Here is an 18,744-nt window from a genome sequence, read left to right as displayed (position 1 = left end):
TGTAAACACAGGTGAAGGCCTATATACATGTCAGGAGTCAAAATAACTGCATACCAGTAAAATAATGTCAATATTCGAACAAAAACGCAAACATTTTAATTATTCATTGACAAATTTTTACAAAATGTGCTTAGCAGCTACTGTTTTAGTTTTAAAGGAGCACAGTTTGCTTCAAAACTATACATTCTCCTCAGTCTTTTCCCAATTTTTCATATTACAAACAAAATTAGTGTGATCTATTGTGATTTTTTGTGATTGCTAACAATGAAAGTAACAGCAGGAGAATAAGTTCTGCAACTGTGCGATTCATTAAAATGCCTCTGCAGACCTTGATTACATACTAGTGACAGAAGCTCAGTCACTAATTCAGCTGAGTTGGGAGGAGAGACTCATGCAGAACCTATATCTTAAAGCACCGTCTCATTCTCAGCAGTCTTACTTTCTGACTATTGTCAAGAATTAGAAAAAAAAAACAAAAAAAAAAACCTCCCCTAGTTTATCTGCAGAGGACATTAACTAGTGGCTGATTGTTTTGGTGTAACTCTGAATGAGACCCTGGAAGTACTGCTGTGTGTTTTTGTGAGGCTGCAGAACAATGATGTAGCATTTTGGGAGAAAATACCACAACAAAAATGAGAAGAGACTTGATAGCACCGCCAGAGCATTAAACGTGTGGATGTGCTTGCCTTTGTAGAGTATGTAACCCGTGGCAAAGATGACCCAGGTGAGAATCAGCAGCAGCAGACAGAAGGTTATGGCTTTGGCCTCGTTATAATTCTTTGGGAGATCTTTGCCCATGTAGGAGAAAATGAAGCAAAGGGAGCACAGAGAGAGAGGTACCACCACAGATAGTGTGGTGGCTGCAATATTAATGTCACAGCCCAGAATGATCCTGTCCTGGTAGGTGAAAGTGTCCTGGTTGGGACGAGGAGCACCAAAACAGTAGCTGCTAATAAGAAAGATAACCTGCATGACAAAAGCCCCAGCGATGACCGCCCACTGTCCATGATATTTCATCCACCAGTTGTGAAGTTTGGGGATCTTTGCAGCTATTTTGAAAATGCAGACAATCTGAAACGAGCGCACCACAAAACAAGCCAAACAAACTGTGTAGAACAAGAGAAAGGGGAAGTATCTTAAGATACAGGAAGCAGTGGTTGGCTTTCCAAAGTAAAAGAACACACTGAGGCTGCAAAGCATCAGGCAGCCTAAAATTAAGAAGCACATGGGTCCTCCAGCAGATCTCACAACAGGTGTGTTGTAGTTGACAGAGAAGAGCAAAGCGACTGCCACAGTGAGGCCCATCAAGACGCAGGACCCGCTTATGATGAGGATAGCTCCGCTGTCTGTGAACAGGACGTACTCCACCAGCCGCAGGCGACACGACGTGCTGCCCGCCTCGGACCACTCTGTCTCCTTACAGCGGATGCAGCTGTAGGGATCCTCTGTTTTACAAGACGTGAAAACAGCATGTGATTAAATTCACTGAGAAAAATGAGGAGAAAAGTAGAAAAGTTTCATTTAGCTCTTTGAATCGGATGCAGGGACCCTATTTTTTATTTGCTGCAACAAAAATATTTAAGCAGTCCTCAGAGCTCCAGGCAGGATTCGTATTTAGCCTTGAAACATTGTGAAATGTCTGAAATTTGTTTTTATTACTTTCCAGCGTTAGATGAATATGTAAAAGAAAAGACAAACATTAAATACGGATTTTGTTCAATTTCCCATACTTTTAAGTTCTTCTGAAAAACAAAACAAAAAAAAACTTTGGTTTAAAAATGCAGCAGATTTATGTCTAAAACAACTTTGGATTTGATTTGCTCCATCCCAACTTTATTTTTATATTCGGTGCATCAGTACTGTGGGCTCTGACTTACTGAATGCACAGCCATTAAAATACAGAGCCATTTCAAGTCAAAATTCCAGTTAAATGGTTTAAATTAGTATATTTTCTATTTTATTCGACAGAGTTAGGAAAACATCCAGTGTACTACATACTGAATAGTTTGTGTTGTTTTTACATTAATTTAGAGAAAACATTTAATACAGTTTTCTCCAAAACAGTTTTACTACTAGTTGCAACTAGTTAGCAGCTGGCAATTACTGTAAATAATACACACTTATTTGTTCACATGAAAGTACAACCAGTGTTTTGAAAAAATAAAATCTCATGGATAATTATTTACCTGCAGTGCTGATGTAGGTTCCACTTGGACACACGTCACACCTGAAGCAGCATTTATGGATCCCAGTTTGGGTCTTTGCATATCCAGAAGGGCATTCTTGGGAACACTGTGAAATGGGCACCTTCACACATACAGCAAGAGCAAAGATTACAAATATGACGGATACCCAAGAAAAAGAAAACAAATGTACAACTGTTATAACTTAATATGTAGTAGCAACCCATCTGTTTATACTTTCTTCTGCTGTCTCTTTCCCAAAAAGAACAAAAAAATGTCTTGGAGTGGAACGATAATACAATTAATAATGTATTAATAAAAAACCCTCAACTTTACCTGATGATTTGTGAACCACTCAATCTTGGTGCTGTTGATGGAGAAACTGACGGATGGGAAGAACGTATATAAGCCGATCTCCTCTGCACTGCTGCTGCGGTTCCAGAAAACTATGGAGTACGACCCAAAGATGGGGTCCCCATCGTCATTAAACCCAACTCTCACATTCAAGAGTGTAAAATTTGACTTCCTCAACTGGTCCAAAACCTACAGTGGATATCAGAACAAAGTGTTAATCCACGGTTTAAAATTTTTTTTAGTAAAAATCGCCTTAGATTTGAGAAAGCAGTGCAAAAATAAAATCAACACATTGACTTTTTGAATGCAAAGCGCTATTCAATAAGAAAAAATTATTCCAAGTATGCGTTTGTACGTATGCTAAACCATGCAGAAGTCTCTTTTAAATTAAAACCAAATAAAGCTTAAATTAATAAATTAAACATTTCTTATTGACTTACTTCCTTACCATATATGGCTGGACTTCAATGTCACGGTTGCATTTATTAGCTCCACACTGCAGTACATTGTGTAAGGCGTGAGCAATGGCGAACACAGCAGAATAAACAGGAAATGAAAAGGACGGATCCATGGAAATGATGTCGTCTGGAACTAGATTGCTGCAGTTGCAGTACTGATTACAAAACTTCTGTTCTTTGGCCATCTGGCATTTGGTAGAGTAAATAAAATCGTCAAAACCAGGAATTGGCAACACCGACTGAGCCACCCCAAGTACAGTTCCAATGTTTTCGATTCCTTCCAACCTGAGGAGCCTTTTGTTCAAAGACCAGGTGTCCCCTGCTATCCACACCTTGTCACTGACATTCAGTCGTACTGCTGCCTCAACGAGAGCTTCGGCATCCAAATCGGTGGAGAAAACAATGATGGTGTTTAAATTCAGCTCATCCAGTTGTTTGAACATTTGAGCGTGCTCCGTATTTTCGTTGAGGCCTTTGGAGTAGGCCAGGCAGGTGTCGGTCTCCTTAATCGCTTTTCTGAAAAGCTCCAGTCCGTCATTGCCAAAATCATTGTCGCTGTAAAGGAAAGCAACCCAGCGCCAGTCGAAGTGCACTAAGATGTTAACCATGACATCTATGATTTCTTTGTTGGAAGGCACTGTCCGGAGAAACGATGGAAATCTGACTTTTTGAGAGAAGGCAGAGCTGGCAGCGCCGTAGCTCACCTGTAGAAAGAATAATAACTCACACAGTTTTTGTGACAATAAATTCACAAACTACACATTCAAACTGTTGGTTGGCACTGTTTATTTTATACAGCAATAATAAAGTAAAGCCTACCATCGGGATTAAGTAGGACATAAACAGCGGGGCTACAGCCAAGGTGTTGGTGCTGGTGAACGGGCCGATCAGAGCAATCACGTTGGGACTTTTGAAGAAATTCTCAGGCGAATTTCTCCATGGCCGGACCATGCCATTTTCTGATATGAGATTGAAAATTCCTGGGAAGTTCTTTGTGTCCGAGCATTGGTCAAATATGTCATAGCCAAGAGAGACATCTGGAAGCAGGTTGGTGGAATTATTGACTTGCTCCACTGAGAATCTCATCATTTGAAACCTCCGGTAACTTGACAAAGAGAAGATTTGACTGCAAACAGAGAAAATAGGTTTTCTTTGTTGTTTGTTTTAGTTTTCTGAATGGCTGGAAATATTCCATGAAAAGTTAATTATTCTCTGCACAATTAGTGTGGAACAAAGTTACAGTGAGATGGCTGATATGACTTCTGTAAATAAAAGTAAAAATGTTACATTTTTTGTGAAACTTACCTGGAGCAGTCGATGGCTTCTGGTCTTCTGGGATGAACTGAAAAATCGACATGATGAATATCAAAGAGTCCCCCAATTAAATAGTCACCATCCAGATGAAACTCTGAGGCTGTGGCAGCACACAGCCTCAGCAAAAGCTGAAAAATGAAGAGAAAATCTGCTGAAAAAAGAAAATATGTCATCGTAATACATTTAAGATTTACAGTGTCAGTGGGAGACATTAGTCAGGCTCTGCTTTAAACGAGGAATTGAATCTCTTGGAAGGGCAATCCTCTAATGTTGCCTTTCCATGGACTTTTTTTATGCATGGCTTCACATATCATATGTACATATCTTGAAATGATTGGTGGACAGTTAACAAATGAGCATGCAAAGAAAATCCCCGTAGTTCAGGACTCTTTTATTTCTTTAGAAGCAAGTTGGAAGTCACTGTCAAAAAGGTCATCCTGTTTTAATTTTTTTAATCAGATCCTGGGCTTAGTATAATTTAGATAACTTTAATACCTCAAGTGGAACATCCAAGATTTGCCACTTAAAATATTGGGCATGTGTGCTGTGGAAAAAAACCAACCAAACAAACAAAAAAACCACACTTTATTACAACTTGCTGGAATACAAAAGCAATTGAATATTGGACACATATGTTTAATGTGGTTAAACTGAAAAAATCTGAAGTCATGCTTACAGATTTTGCTTTGCTGTTGTTAAACAGGTAAAACACTGAAAGTTTTTTTTTAACGCAAACAAACTTGCAACATATTTGTGAACATGCAAAACTTTCAGCAGTATCACGAAGTGTTTAAATTCAGGATGAATTTCACATAAGGATCAGATGTGAATGAGAACAATAAAACTGCTGATCAAAGTCCGTAAGTGGTTGAAGGCAAATGAACTCGAATGATTTGACTAGGTCGTCCAGGTGTCTTTAGCTTATGGTAAAATGCTACATCCTCTTACAAATGAGCTTTGCTTGACTTCATCTTTGGCCACACAGATCATTTGCAAGACCTCTGTGGGAGGCAGTGGTAGTTTGTAAAAAAACAGGAGCAGGAGTCTATTAAAGTTTGAATTTACGTCATCCTGTTTGTAAAAAAAAAATGCAAAGAGACAGAGGTAAAAGGGTGATTTATGGGTTTTGACAAAAGTTGTAAAAGGAGGACAATGGGGAGTTAAATACTTTAGACTCTTTTGGAGCTAAAATACCTGAGGTCACATGTTTATACTAATAACTAGAATTGGCTTTGTTTCTAATTATGATAAAATCAGATGAGTTTAGTTTTTTTCTCTTTTAAATACATTTTTATAATGTTGCCATTAGAATAAATAAGCTCACTGCTATGTCAGTGTTTTATTAATCAAAAAATATGATCTTTAGGCTTTAATGTCATGCTACACATAGTGCCATTATATCACACAGTCCAGTAGCTATGTTACCTTCAGCTGTCATAAAAATGCTGTTTATATTTCAAACGTAGCTTTAAAGAAACTTTGAACGCAATTTTGACACCTTGAAATTGGGCCTCTGTCTCTTTAACAAGCTCTTATTATTTTTAACATCCCCACCTTTATCATTTGCAACCATTCTTGTGAGCTTTTACTGAGAAGTAGTGTGTATGGTAAGCTGAGCAAATGCACATTTCCACCAAGTGTTCACTAATTATTGCAGCCGCTAGTCTAGGGGAGCTCAGTGGGGGAGCCATGGGGGAGGGCTGCTCTGTGAGGCTGGGTAGAAATATTCACCACATTGTGGGAGCAAGCTTTTAGGCACCCTGAGTGATTGCCAGGGTAGATTCAAGGATTCTTCTAACATGCATGAAATAATCAACTCAACACTCCAGGTGAGTTTCTGATGAGGGAATAACATAAAATGATATAAAGCTTTAAAGGATGTCAATTTTAGATAATAACCCCCCTCAATGTGTAGTAAGTTGCTAACAGAGTTTAAAAAATATTTTCTTTTCAAGAAGGAAGTGCCCACATATTGTTAGTGATGCTTAGCATTGATAATGATTGATGATTGTGGCTGAGATAACAAAATTTATATACATGTAAAACCACAACAACATACTTCTGATTACCCTCTTCAGCTCATAAACATGGCAAATCCATCAGTCCGTTGTCAAAACCTGCTGAGTTATTGTGGTTGTTTACCAATTCCTTTGCTTATGCATAAACTAAAAGAAGTGTGCCAAGATCTCAGCTATGCAGTTCGCCTGAATTCATTTTAAGAATGGATTGTTTTTCATGGTTAATCGTTTGAAAAGTATGATCTGCTTTTTCTTTGTGAAGTCATTTGACCTACTGAGTAAAAAAACAAAAGAGCAGCTTCCAGAGAATAGTGAGGATGAGAATATTTTAATTGTAAGTACTTCTCACTCTGTGATTTATAAGATTGTTCAAAACAGAGGTGACATTTTGTCTTCTATTAGCGGAACATGAAAAATTACATAACCAACAAAACGAACCTACTATATATTTTATTAAATCATGTTTACAGGGATTAAACATGGGAACAACACACAGAAATAGTACATAGATTATTAGTACATTCGGTTGACTACAGAGTGTTCTGAGGTTTTTACAAACTGGCACATTTTATAGATTTATATATAGACATTTTAAGAGTAGAGAGGTGAAAAAATACTAACGTAAGATCAAAAATCTAATGAATACTATAATCATCCCATAGGTATCTATTGGTATATATTTAAATATGTAAAACAAAATCAAAGTCAGCAAACGAGATATTTATCAGCTGGAACAATTCTTCAAATACATTTTAAGATCGGCTTTACGTTTTCCAATCGTCTCACCCACTTATCCAAAGTGTTTGCAAAAGAAAGATTATGACAGTAACAGGTCACTGAAGGAAATTTCTGCAAATCAATCATCAGCTACTGTCTAAAGCAGAACACACATGAAGTCAACTACTGGCTAACTGTTTTCGTGTAGTTCTGGATGAGACCCTGGAAATGCTGCGGAGTGTTTTTCTGAGGTTGAAAAATAATAATGTAGCATTTTGGAAAAAAATACCATAACAGAAACGAGTAGAGACTTGACAGCACTGCCAGGGCAGTAAACGTGTGAATGTGCTTTCCATGGTAAAGCATGGTCGTAGTGGTGAGGACAATCCAGGTGAGGATCAGCAGCAGCAGGCAGAAGGTTATGGCTTTGGCTTCGTTGTAATTCTTTGGCAGGTCTTTTCCCATGTAGGAGAAAATGAAGCAAAGGGAGCACAGTGAGGCGAGTAAAGAAACAGAACCAGATATCGCTTTGAGGTTAAGGTCACAACCGAGTATTATTAGTTCTGTGTAGGAAAACATATCCCTGTAAGGCTTTGGGGGAGCAACAGAATAGCCAATGATAAGCAAGACAGCCTGTGTGACAAAGGCCACACTGATGACCAACCACTGTCCGTGGTATTTCATCCACCAGCTGAGGAGTTTGGGGAATTTAGCTGCGATTTTGAAAATGCAAATGATCTGAAAAGAGCGCACAACGAAACATGCCAGACAAACGGTGAAGAACAACAGAAACGGCAAAAACCTTAACACACAAGATGCGATCGTGGGTTTGTCGAAGTAAAAGAACACACTGAGACTGCACAGAGCGAGGCAGCCTAAAATCAGGAAGCACATCGGTCCTCCAGCAGATTTGACAACAGGCGTGTTGTAGTTGAAGGCGAAGAGAGCAGACATGGCTACCGTGAGGCCCACGAAGGTGGAGGCTCCGGACATGATCACTATGGCGCCGCTGTCTGTGAATGGTATGAACTCCACCAGGCGCAGTCTGCACAGCGTACTTCCTCGGTCAGACCACTCCGTCTCCTTACAGCTGATGCAGTTGTAGGGGTCCTCTGAAGTACACAAAATAAAACCACATGGTCAACAGGGCTGAAGAAAAACTATAAATATATATTTGCAGTTTAAATAGAGACAACATCTTTCTTTCAATGCTGTTAAAAAAATACTTTATGAATATCAAAGAGAATTCAAATGTTTCTAGGTTGAAAAATCTCCTACTGCAGTTTATCTTACCTCACATCTGTTGTTAATATGAGAACTAACACCGAAAACCCGTCAAATGTCAGGCATTTTTTGAACAGCACGCGAAGATTCGTCAACTTGCACTTTTTCATAAAAGTATCAAGTAGAAGCTTTTACCTGTAGTGTTGATGTAAGTCCCATCTGGGCAGATTTTACAGTTGAAACAACATTTGTGGATTCCCTCTTGTGCTTTTGAATACCCTTCAGGACATTCTTTGGAACAAAATGACACTGGTTCCTGTGCGAATTAACAAAGAAAAGGAGTAGGAGGTGGGTTATTTATGCATAGAGTAGAGATGTGAATGGAACAATTTATATATTTTTCCATTATTTAGTTGGATTGAAATGAAAACAGGATACACACTATGCTATGGCTTTCCCTTTTAGGGGTGGCGTTTCATTTTTGTTCACAAAATTATTTACATTCCGCTGCATCTCTACATCCAGCCAAGTTTAATGCTAGTAGTAGGGCTTCAATTTTTGATTTGAAAAGCCGAGGTTACCTTCCCGTCAGAATGCCATTGGATCTTGGTGCTGTTGACGAAGAACTGCAGAAATGGGTGAAACCTGTGAAACCCGACCTCCTCTGCCTCACCACTTTGGTTCCAGAAAACGATTGAATAAGATCCGAACATGGGGTCCCCATTCTCGTCAAACTGAACGCTCTCGTTTAAAAGTACAAAGTTGGATTTCCTCAGTGCTGTTAAAACCTGCATTTGACAAGCAAAGTTTGGATGCAATCATTGCTCTACCTTGGTATTTAAAGTGTGGGATAAATGAGGTGAATTCAAAGTACAAGTGTTTAGATACGGTGTGATTTGAATGACACCTTAATTATTCTTGGATTGACTCTGTTACACTTATTGTATCCAAAAAGTGCAACAATTGCAGAACATAAATTTACTATGCCGTGGTTTTAGATATATAGTTTTCATTCTAGAATTTAACAACCAGTAACATAAAGAGATATACTTCTAACAAAAGCATTTTTCTAGAATAAATTTGGACTGGTTTTCCTAAAAAAAACAAACAAAAAAAATGCAACAATAAATGTAGAGGTTTGTTGTTTTAATATGACAAAACAAGTTCAAGAGGCCTGATCTATTTTCCAAAGTCCAATATCCCGACATACTGATGAATTATTTTTAGTACATTTTGTCAACATAATTATCCTTGGGGCTAATCTTGCACTGACAGAAAGTGTGTGTATTTTGAATGACTGTATTTATCCAGAAAAATAAACATCGACACTTTGTCTCTTTCAAATGACTTCCAAAACCATAAAAACTGCCAGATGATAAAAAAAATAAAAAATACTGTTGTATGTTTTCTGCATACTTACCATGTATGGTTGCACTGACATATCTTTATTACACCTGCCGGACCCACATTGCAAGACATTGTGTAAAGCATGTGCAACGGCATAGACAGCAGAGTAAACAGGAAAGTTGAAGGAAGGGTCTGCGTTGATTACATCTGCAGCGGTTACATTGGGACACTCACAAATCTGATTACAAAATTTTTGCTCATCTTTGTTATCATGCTGAGGCCGTGCTGCGGAGGAATAGATGAAGTCATTGAAACCGGGTATGGCCATTTTTGGCTCAGCTACCCCCAGGACAGTTCCAATATTTCTGATTCCATTTTCTTTGGGGAGCTCCTGGTGTAAGGACCAAGCGTCCCCTGCTATCCACACTTTGTTGGTCACGTTTTCCTTTATGGCTCCTTTAATGAGAGCTTCGGCAGTCCATTCAGGAGCAAAAACAATGATGATATTCACTCTTTGTGCCTCTAGCTGTCTGAATAAGAGAGGATAATCTGTGTTGCCGTTGAGGCTTTTGGTGTATGCCAGGCAGATCTCAGTGTCCTTTATCTTCTTCAAGAACAAGTCCAAGCCGTCTTTTCCATAATCACCATCACTGTAAAGGAATGCAACCCAGCGCCAGTTGAAGTTCTGCAGAATTTTATAAACCACTTCAATGACATCTTTATTGGGATGGACGGTTCGCAAGAAGGATGGGAAGTTCTGTTTTCTTGAGAAGACAGAGCTAGCAGCCCCGTAACTGACCTGTTTTCCGAAAAAAATATTTTTTTTCTCAAACGTACATCTCGTCAGGCAGTTTTATGTTTTTTTTTTCTTAGTTAAAGTCAATAGTATGAAGACTTACCATAGGAATAAGATCCATCATGAAGAGTGGGGCCACCGACAGAGTCTCTGTGCTTGTATAGGTGCCAACCACTGCAATCACTTTAGAAACGTTGCTGCTCAACTCATCCCAGGGGTAAATGACATTATTTTCAGAGATAAGGTTGAAAATGCCAGGAAAATTCTGTATGTCTGAGCAGTGGTCAAATATTTCATAACCCAGAGTTACATTTGGCAGCAGGTCAGTGGAGTTATTGATTTCATCAATGGAAAATCTCATCACCTGAAACCTCCGATAACTTGACAGGATTAATCGTTCGCTGTCAACAAAGGAAGAAGAATCAGAGTAAAATTTCAGAGGGAAGGTTGATTGCATCTAAAATCAGAGCCAAGATTATTAAACCTACCTTGAGCAGGCAATGGTTTCTGGTTTGTAATGACGATATGCTCCACTGACGTGATGAATATCAAAAAGACCCCCGATCAAATAATCCCCGTCCAACTTGAACTCTGAGGCAGTGATTACATCAATCAGGAGAGGCAGAAGACATCCTAGCAGACGAGGAACCGCCTGCTTAGCTTTCATAATTACAGTATGCCTCTTTCAGCATGAAAACATAAGTAACTTTTCCAAGAGTCACTGCTGGGGACAGAGACACAGTGATCCAAGAGCTGGAGATGAATGAGGTGTCATAAATGCATGGCTGATGGTAAAAGGAGAATTTACATATCAGCATGCAAACATAATCCACTTCTGCCATGCTTCCATAATGTAAACAACCACCATGAGCCACTGAGTCCACCACCTTTATGGCGAATCAATCCAAATGCAATTTTACATTGTGGTAAAATACACCAAATTTCCTTATGTGTTGTTCTGAGTATCTGGATATGAATTCATTTAGCCGAGAAGAAATCTAAGAAGTAAAACATCAATTCATTCTTACAAAGCCAGCTGTCTTAATGATGGGAGAACTAGGTCATAGCAATACAGAAAAAAGAGGCAAGAATATCATTGGTTAGAGTGTTGATGCTTGTCTTATTAATACAGGAACGAAAATAAGTACCGAAGACACCAAACTTTCCTCATAAGCCTAAAACAAACAAAAACAATAACAATACAACCAAGGCAATGTGACACTTTCTCATACTGGCAACAAGTCACATTGCTGTGGGATGTCATCCCATTCTTCAACAAGCATTTATTGATAGCTTGTTGAAGAATGTGAGTTTGGATGGGCCAGTCCCTCTGGCACAAACTGGACCTTCAAGATTATTCAGACAGTGTTTAATGAGGTTCTGGTCAGGACTGTTAGCAGTTCTCCTTTCATAAGTTATGGCTGTAGTCTCGGGTCTGTGCAGGACAGTGTAGTCACCTTGAAGGATAGCTCTTGGTCTCACACTATGGAGGTACAGGATTGCTGCAGGTTGCAGAATCTCATCTCAAAATCTCTGCATTCAGATTGCCTCCAATGTTGACAACCCCTGTATTTCCAGTCAGGGTGATGCTTTAAGTGGAGATTTCTGCTGAAAACCTCCACCTGAAGCCGTTACCTTTTTGATTCAGCAGTCAGCACAATGTTCTCCTTGTCTGCTCCACATTTAAAATTTATGATCGAACTGTAGATGTTGGAATCTTCCTCATATTGTGCAAACACGTTTCGACATCAGCATAAACGTGGCAGTGAAAGGCACTGATGGCAGGCCTCCAGGCAGCTCAGTGAGAGCCGACTGTGTGCTGGACTGTAGATAGCTGTCAGCCGTATCATCCTGCAGAAACGCTGACATGTTCAATAATTATCTTCAACAAGAAAATAAATGATGACAGATATATATATATATATATATATATATATATATATATATATATATATATATATATATATATATATATATATAAGTTTTTATTTGGTGTAAAGGCTTTACAGGGCTGGATGAGCTTGAAAGTTCTCACTTAGCCTCTTTAGGTACTCTGATGTCCTCCCAAGGTCCAAAATTGTGGTAGGCGATTGGCTGAACTAGACTGACTGTATTGACTGGCAACCTGAACAGATGGATGGAAGGATGGATGGATCCATCCATCCTTCATGGATGAGTTGTCCATGACGTGATGTTGCTGCTGCATGAGGTTACAAGCAAATTCATACAAATGACTTGATTCATTCAACCAGATAATGTTGGCTTATGGTGAAAAGCTACATCCTCTTTCAAATGAGCTTTGCATGACTAATCCTTTTGCCACACTGAGAGAAGACTATTTCCAACAACTCTATGGATGGCAGTGGGCATCAACAAAGAGCTTCAGGCTCAGCACGGTATCAGGGTCAATCTATTATTGACCCTGTAGGGAAATTCTTACTTGAAGACAGGTTAAAACGTAAGAAACACAGATAAAATCACTGTTTTGGAAAGCTGATACATGGAAGTTGAATAACTAAAGAAATCAAGAAAGGTTACGGTTTTTAAGATCAGACAACAGTCTTATTAAAAAGAACAGTGTCACATAAGGTGAGTTTAAAATATCTATTTAAGAAAGTCATTATTTTCTCATGGCTACAAATAGAGATTGTAATTCAATGTTTCCTAAACACTAATTCACATAATCCTCAACCAGAATTTACAAGAAAAATTATTAATAGAACTTTAAACATAAATCATAAAGTTTTCTCCTGAGATGATATTAATAAAAAGCCAAAAGCTAAGATATTCTGACGTAGCCAATTAAGACGGTCCTGATGTCTCCTACATAGAAACACGTTTATAGAGAACTACTGGCTAATTGTTTTGGTATAATTTTGAATCAGACATTGGAAGTGTTGTTGTGTGTTTTTGTTAGGATGGAACATAATAATGTAACATTTTGGAAAGAAATACCACACCAGAAAAGAATAAAGACTGGACAGCACTGCCAATGCGTTAAATGATGAGACATATTTCCCCCGGTAAAGTATGCTTGAAGTGGCAAAGATGATCCAGGTGAGGATCAGCAGCATCAGGCAGAAGGTTATGGATTTGGCTTCATTGTAATTTTTGGGGAGGTCTTTTGCCATGTAGGAAAAAATAAAGCAGAGGCAGCATAATAATGACAGAAAAATCACAGGGCCAGACATCGATTTTAGATCTATGTCACAACCTAGAATGGTTTTATCCAAATATAACAATCGATCACTGTAAGGCTTGGGAGGGGTTATGGAATAACTGATTAAAAGCAGAACAGCCTGTGTGACAAAGGCCACACTGATGACCAACCACTGTCCGTGGTATTTCATCCACCAGCTGAGGAGTTTGGGGAATTTAGCTGCGATTTTGAAAATACAAACAATCTGAAAAGAGCGCACAACAAAACCTGCCAGACAAACGGTGAAGAACAACAGAAACGGCAAAAACCTAAATACACACGAAGCACTTGTGGGTTTGTCGAAGTAAAAGAACACACTGAGACTGCACAGAGCGAGGCAGCCTAAAATCAGGAAGCACATCGGTCCTCCAGCAGATCTGACAACAGGAGTGTGGTAGTTGATAGCAAAGAGAACAGATATAGCAACTGTGAGGCCCATTAAGGTGCAGGTTCCCATGACGATCACTATGGCGCCGCTGTCTGTGAACGGTATGAACTCCACCAGGCGCAGTCTGCACAGCGTACTTCCTGGGTCAGACCACTCCGTCTCCTTACAGCTGATGCAGTTGTAGGGGTCCTCTGTTTTTTTTACAACAATGGAAAATATATTTAACTCTGTTAAAGGTTCATGTTAAAGGATGACGAAGTGCTGAAGAAAAAAAATATTCTTAGGAAAATTCAAAACATCACCTTTACACATTTCCCTATTTTCTGTAAAAATATAATTAATTACCTGTAGTGTTGATATAAGTTCCACTTGGGCAGATTGTGCAATTGAAACAGCATTTGTAAATTCCTTCTTGTGTTTTAGAAAATCCTGCTGGACATTCTTTGGAACAAAATGAGGAAGGAACCTGTGGAAACCAGATGTTTAGATAGACCTTAGAAAAATACTGATTTTTCCACATAATGCAGCCAGGATTTCCAAACGTATTTGTGTTTGTTGAATGCCAGGTTGACGAGAATTAAGGTTTTTTCATAGAATTTATTCACTTATTTGTTTATGTATTTATTTTCATTTCACTAGCATTGCCATGCTTTTAAACTAGACGGAAATGTCAATCTTTGTAAGATTCTGGTAGCTCAATCCACCATATTTGAAATAATTAGAGGCACACCTGAGGATGTAGAAATCAAACACACTCCTTCCTTGTGTGATATAGAATAAAAATCCAAAGAAATCAGGAAGATAATTGAATATCTCAACAAGTCTGTGTTATCCTTTAGTTTAATATTTACATGCCTGACTGAGCCAAGTTAATAAAGTCCTAAAATGGCCCAACACAAACCATCAAATTTGTTTCGAAGTGTCTTAAGGACAACAATAACTTGCAGATACCAAACAGGGCCCTCATCTCAATCTCACATTAAATGTGTGGCAAATGTGTGGCAAGGGTTTGTGTGGGAGTTAAAAGAACAACAAACTGGACTTAACTACATCGGTTCTGTCTGAAGGAATTGACCAACAATTCCAGCAAACTCTTGTAAAAGCTCATGAAAAAATACTCAAAAGGTTTAACCAAATACTGAGGGACTGTATTTAACTTTCAAATTTGAAAATAGTTAGAATAAAAGCTCTAAACAATTCTCTCATTCTTCTGGAACTTAATTTTAAAAAGTTATTTTAGATTCCCAACTGACCTAAAACCATTTAAATATAAATTAAATTCCAGTGATAAAAAAGTTCAACAGTGTTTTATTCAATGCAACCATGTTGAATAATCTACATTTAGGAGAAGGGTAGAGATGGAAAAGAATTTGGATAATTTAAGAAAATCCAAATATAGAACTATCTAAAAATGTATCTATCAAAAGTATCTATCAAATGCCCTAAATTATGACCTAACCTTTATATATTTACACTTGTAGGCACTTAACGTTTGTCTCTTACAGTTTCAGTCTCTGCAAACATTTAAATTCATCTTCACAAATTTAAAATAGCAGGGAAAAAAAACCCTCAAATGTGGTAAAAATAGTTACTTCTCCATTTCCATGCCACTGGATCTTAGTTCTGTTGATGTGAAAAAATGATTCAAAATGATAAACGCCAACCTCCTCCGTCTCTCCGATCTGATTCCAGTAAAATATCGAATACGATCCAAACTTGGGGTCACCATTCTTGTCAAACTGAATTCTCTGATTTAGTAGGGTAAAGTTGGACTTCCTCAGTGCTGCCAGAACCTGTCATGGTAAACAAAATGTTGATTTCTTGTTTGCATTGAAGGTGCAGGATTGACACATTTCAGTCACAATAGCAAAATGAATAGTGCTTTAGTTCTTTGTACTTAATAACTGTGAGATTATGGATCCATGTTTAAAAACAGCAGCTGATCATATACCAGGCAGATATTCTTTTTGAATTTCATGACATGTAGCTACAGCAATAGAGCTAACATCTGCAATATACTGCCTCGCAAAAGTATTTACACCTTGCCAGTTTTTCACCTTTTTTCCCATGTCACATACAGTGAGAAGTAGATTGCACAGAAAAAGAATAAACAAACATCTGCATACTAACCATATGTGGTTTCACAGGTATTGTTCTGTTACACCTTCCGTCTCCACATTGCAACACAGCATGTAAAGCTTTGGCTATGGAATATACGGCAGCGTAAACCGAGAAAGAGAACGATGGATCTGCATTAATGACGTCTTCAGCAGTTAGGTTGTTGCAGTTTGAAATCTGATTGCAAAATCTTCCTTGCTCTGGGTTTTCAGTCTGACACAGGGTTTTTGAAGAGTGGATGAAGTCACTGAAACCTGGTATTGTGATTACTGGCTCAGCAACTCCAAGCACGGTTCCGATCTTTCTGATTCCTTTTTCCCTTCGCAGCTTTTGGTGTAAAGACCATCAATCCCCTGCTATCCACACTTTGTTGGTGAAATTATGTTTTATGGCTCCCTTAATGAGATCTTCAGCCGTCCATTCCAGGGTGAAAGCGATGATTACGTTTACCCTCTGTGCCTCTAGTTGCTGGAACATCGGAGGATAATCTGTGTTTTCATCAAGGCTTTTGGTGTATGCCAGGCAGATCTCAGTATCTTTGATCATATTTTGAAACAAGTCCAAGCCATCCTTTCCATAGTCACCATCAGTGTACAGGAATGAAACCCAGCGCCAGTTGAATTTTTGCAAAATGTAAAAGAAAACTTCTATGATGTGTTTATTGGGGTGGACTGTTCGCAAAAAAGAAGGAAAATATGTTTTTTCCGATAAGACAGAACTAGCAGCTGCATAGGTGACCTGTTAAAGAAAAATAATTTACACATGGATTATTTTTTCAAAACAACCTTCTGGTATTATTATATGACATGAAATGGAATTGAAAACCTATCGACCAGCCTATCTCAGTTTTTGGTTTACCATAGGAATCAGATTCGTCATGAAGAGCGGCGCCACGGTCAGTGTTTCTGTGCTTGTATAAGTTCCAACTACTGCGATCACTTTAGAGACGTTCACATTTGACTGGTCCCAAGGCTGGACGATGCCGTCAGCAGAGATGAGTTTAAAAATGCCTGGAAAATTCTTCGTGTCGGAGCAGTGGTCAAAAATTTCATAGCCAAGAGTTACACCTGGCAGCAGGTTGGTGGAGTTATTGATTTGCTCGGTGGAGAATCTCATGATCTGCAGTCTTCGATAACTTGTTAGAATAAATGGGTGGCTGTGGACAGAAACAGGATAAACATTGTAAAATCACAAATTATCTTCCAGGTGTTTTAGTCCACAGTGAGTCAGCCTAGTCACCCTAGCAGAGATTGAAAAGATTTATTGTTATAGCTTTTGTTGTTTGTAATTTTCCTAAAAAATTCATTTTTTTTTTATCTTAACTGACCTAAAGCTGAAAATGTTTAGTCTGATGTAATCAAGGATAACATAACACCAGACTTATTTTTATGCTATATAAGTCTGGTTTCAACTGTATGTGCAATTGCTTCCCAGAAATTGCCACTGATGATAAACAGAAGAAGAAAAATTAATGTAAAATGTAAATGTTCCTGTGAGTAGATAATTAGAAATCCAAATTTCTTGAAAATAATTAGATAACACAGTCAGTTTTTGGCTCTTTCATCAATACGTATTTATATTTGGAATGACAACTTGTTATTGCATTAATTTATTAAATAAAAACGTGTTGAAATTCTATAAATTTCAGGGTAATATATTCACATAATGCTATCTAGTATGTTATCAAAATGATATGATGGAAAGGCATTAACCAAGTTTAGAAAACTCACCTTGAGCAGGTGATAGTTTCTGGTCTGTCGCCATTCAGAACCTTGCTGGCAAGATGAATATCAAAAAGTCCCCCAATCAAATAATCTCCATCCAACCTAAACTCTGAGCTCGTAACAGCCTCGTTTAAGTGATGCAAAAATCCGCCCAGTAGACACAAAATGGCAAGAACCCGTTTGGTACACATCATTAGTTTATGCCAAACGTAATGAGAACTCACTGACTTTCCCTCTGCCTTTACTAAGAGCCACTGATGGTGGTGGAGATGTTTTGATCATTTGTAGTAACTGGACATGAATGATCTGGCATACATGCACATCTAATGACACGAGGACAATTTACAAATCAGCATGCAAAAATAATATAATCAGTTTGGGCCATGGTATTGTTATGTAAGCAACCAGTGGGTCTCATGAGGTTGAATTATCTCAGATCAGTTTTCTGTTTAAAATAGTTTTGGATTTAATGGAAAGGACAATTTATTTGTTTTCCTTATTATAGTATATGAGCTGTTTTAGTGCTTAGATGGTCACTATATCTGAGTCTTATTGCTTAAAAGTCTTTGATAGAACAATATCTACCATTAAATATGTGTATCTGCCAAAGTACCTGTGGCTAAGTATTACTCATTTGTGTTTTTCCTCTAAAGAAATTTATTGACAACTATGTTGTTTCCATTTAGCATTTTGTGCTATTTTTCTTTTCAATATAAAACTATTCTGGACCTGTGTATCCCCCCCCCATCTCATTTAGGTCATTTTAAACCCACACAGTTACAAAAAATACTGTTGAAAAGTTTCTTCCTGCTAAAAAGAAGTGGCTTCTCTCCACTGTCATCCTGTGCTCCATCAGGTAGAGGGCATTGCAGCAATATTGGAACTTGCTTTGGCCTTCATTTGA

The 18,744-nt window shown here is 38.2% G+C and overlaps 2 protein-coding genes and 1 pseudogene across 2 annotated transcripts; all 3 read right to left on the bottom strand.

The window, feature by feature from the left end:
• Nucleotides 1–159: 159 nt before the first annotated feature.
• Nucleotides 160–5,299, bottom strand: LOC106912268 (taste receptor type 1 member 1-like). The gene is made up of 7 exons (XM_088007550.1): nucleotides 5,258–5,299; nucleotides 4,301–4,437; nucleotides 3,815–4,121; nucleotides 2,986–3,699; nucleotides 2,520–2,726; nucleotides 2,187–2,307; nucleotides 160–1,445 (listed from the first exon to the last, which is right to left on the bottom strand). Exons 1-7 carry the CDS (start codon nucleotides 5,297–5,299, stop codon nucleotides 517–519), a joined length of 2,457 nt encoding a protein of 818 aa, XP_087863676.1. The 3' UTR covers nucleotides 160–516.
• A 1,470-nt stretch (nucleotides 5,300–6,769) lies between these two features.
• On the bottom strand, nucleotides 6,770–11,232 carry LOC106912267 (taste receptor type 1 member 1-like). Its single transcript, XM_014979077.2, has 6 exons — nucleotides 10,900–11,232; nucleotides 10,515–10,812; nucleotides 9,689–10,414; nucleotides 8,850–9,056; nucleotides 8,464–8,584; nucleotides 6,770–8,156 (listed from the first exon to the last, which is right to left on the bottom strand). The coding sequence occupies exons 1-6, from the start codon at nucleotides 11,076–11,078 to the stop codon at nucleotides 7,228–7,230; spliced, it is 2,460 nt and encodes an 819-aa protein (XP_014834563.2). The 5' UTR covers nucleotides 11,079–11,232; the 3' UTR covers nucleotides 6,770–7,227.
• Nucleotides 11,233–13,260: 2,028 nt separating this feature from the next.
• On the bottom strand, nucleotides 13,261–18,034 carry LOC106912252 (taste receptor type 1 member 1-like; annotated as a pseudogene).
• Nucleotides 18,035–18,744: the final 710 nt, after the last annotated feature.

This window comes from Poecilia mexicana, unplaced genomic scaffold (genome assembly GCF_051168715.1).
Source record: "Poecilia mexicana isolate PSO_F unplaced genomic scaffold, ASM5116871v1 scaffold_7, whole genome shotgun sequence".
In the NCBI taxonomy this organism is placed as follows: Eukaryota; Metazoa; Chordata; class Actinopteri; order Cyprinodontiformes; family Poeciliidae; genus Poecilia; species Poecilia mexicana.
The sequence above is the reverse complement of the archived record's forward strand: the minus strand, read 5'-3'. Positions and strand labels throughout refer to the sequence as shown.

Bases quoted from the DNA above. Each gene is read 5' to 3' on its own strand.
- LOC106912267 (XM_014979077.2), bottom strand. From the start codon at position 11,078: ATGAAAGCTAAGCAGGCGGTTCCTCGTCTGCTAGGATGTCTTCTGCCT. The intron at 10,813-10,899 runs GTAGGTTTAATA...CTTTGTTGACAG, and splicing joins GAAACCATTGCCTGCTCAAG to CGAACGATTAATCCTGTCAA. The intron at 9,057-9,688 runs GTAAGTATGCAG...TGTCAAATGCAG, and splicing joins TGTCAGTGCAACCATACATG to GTTTTAACAGCACTGAGGAA.
- LOC106912268 (XM_088007550.1), bottom strand. From the start codon at position 5,299: ATGATCTGTGTGGCCAAAGATGAAGTCAAGCAAAGCTCATTT. The intron at 3,700-3,814 runs GTAGGCTTTACT...TTCTTTCTACAG, and splicing joins TGTCCTACTTAATCCCGATG to GTGAGCTACGGCGCTGCCAG. The intron at 2,727-2,985 runs GTAAGGAAGTAA...TATCCACTGTAG, and splicing joins TTGAAGTCCAGCCATATATG to GTTTTGGACCAGTTGAGGAA.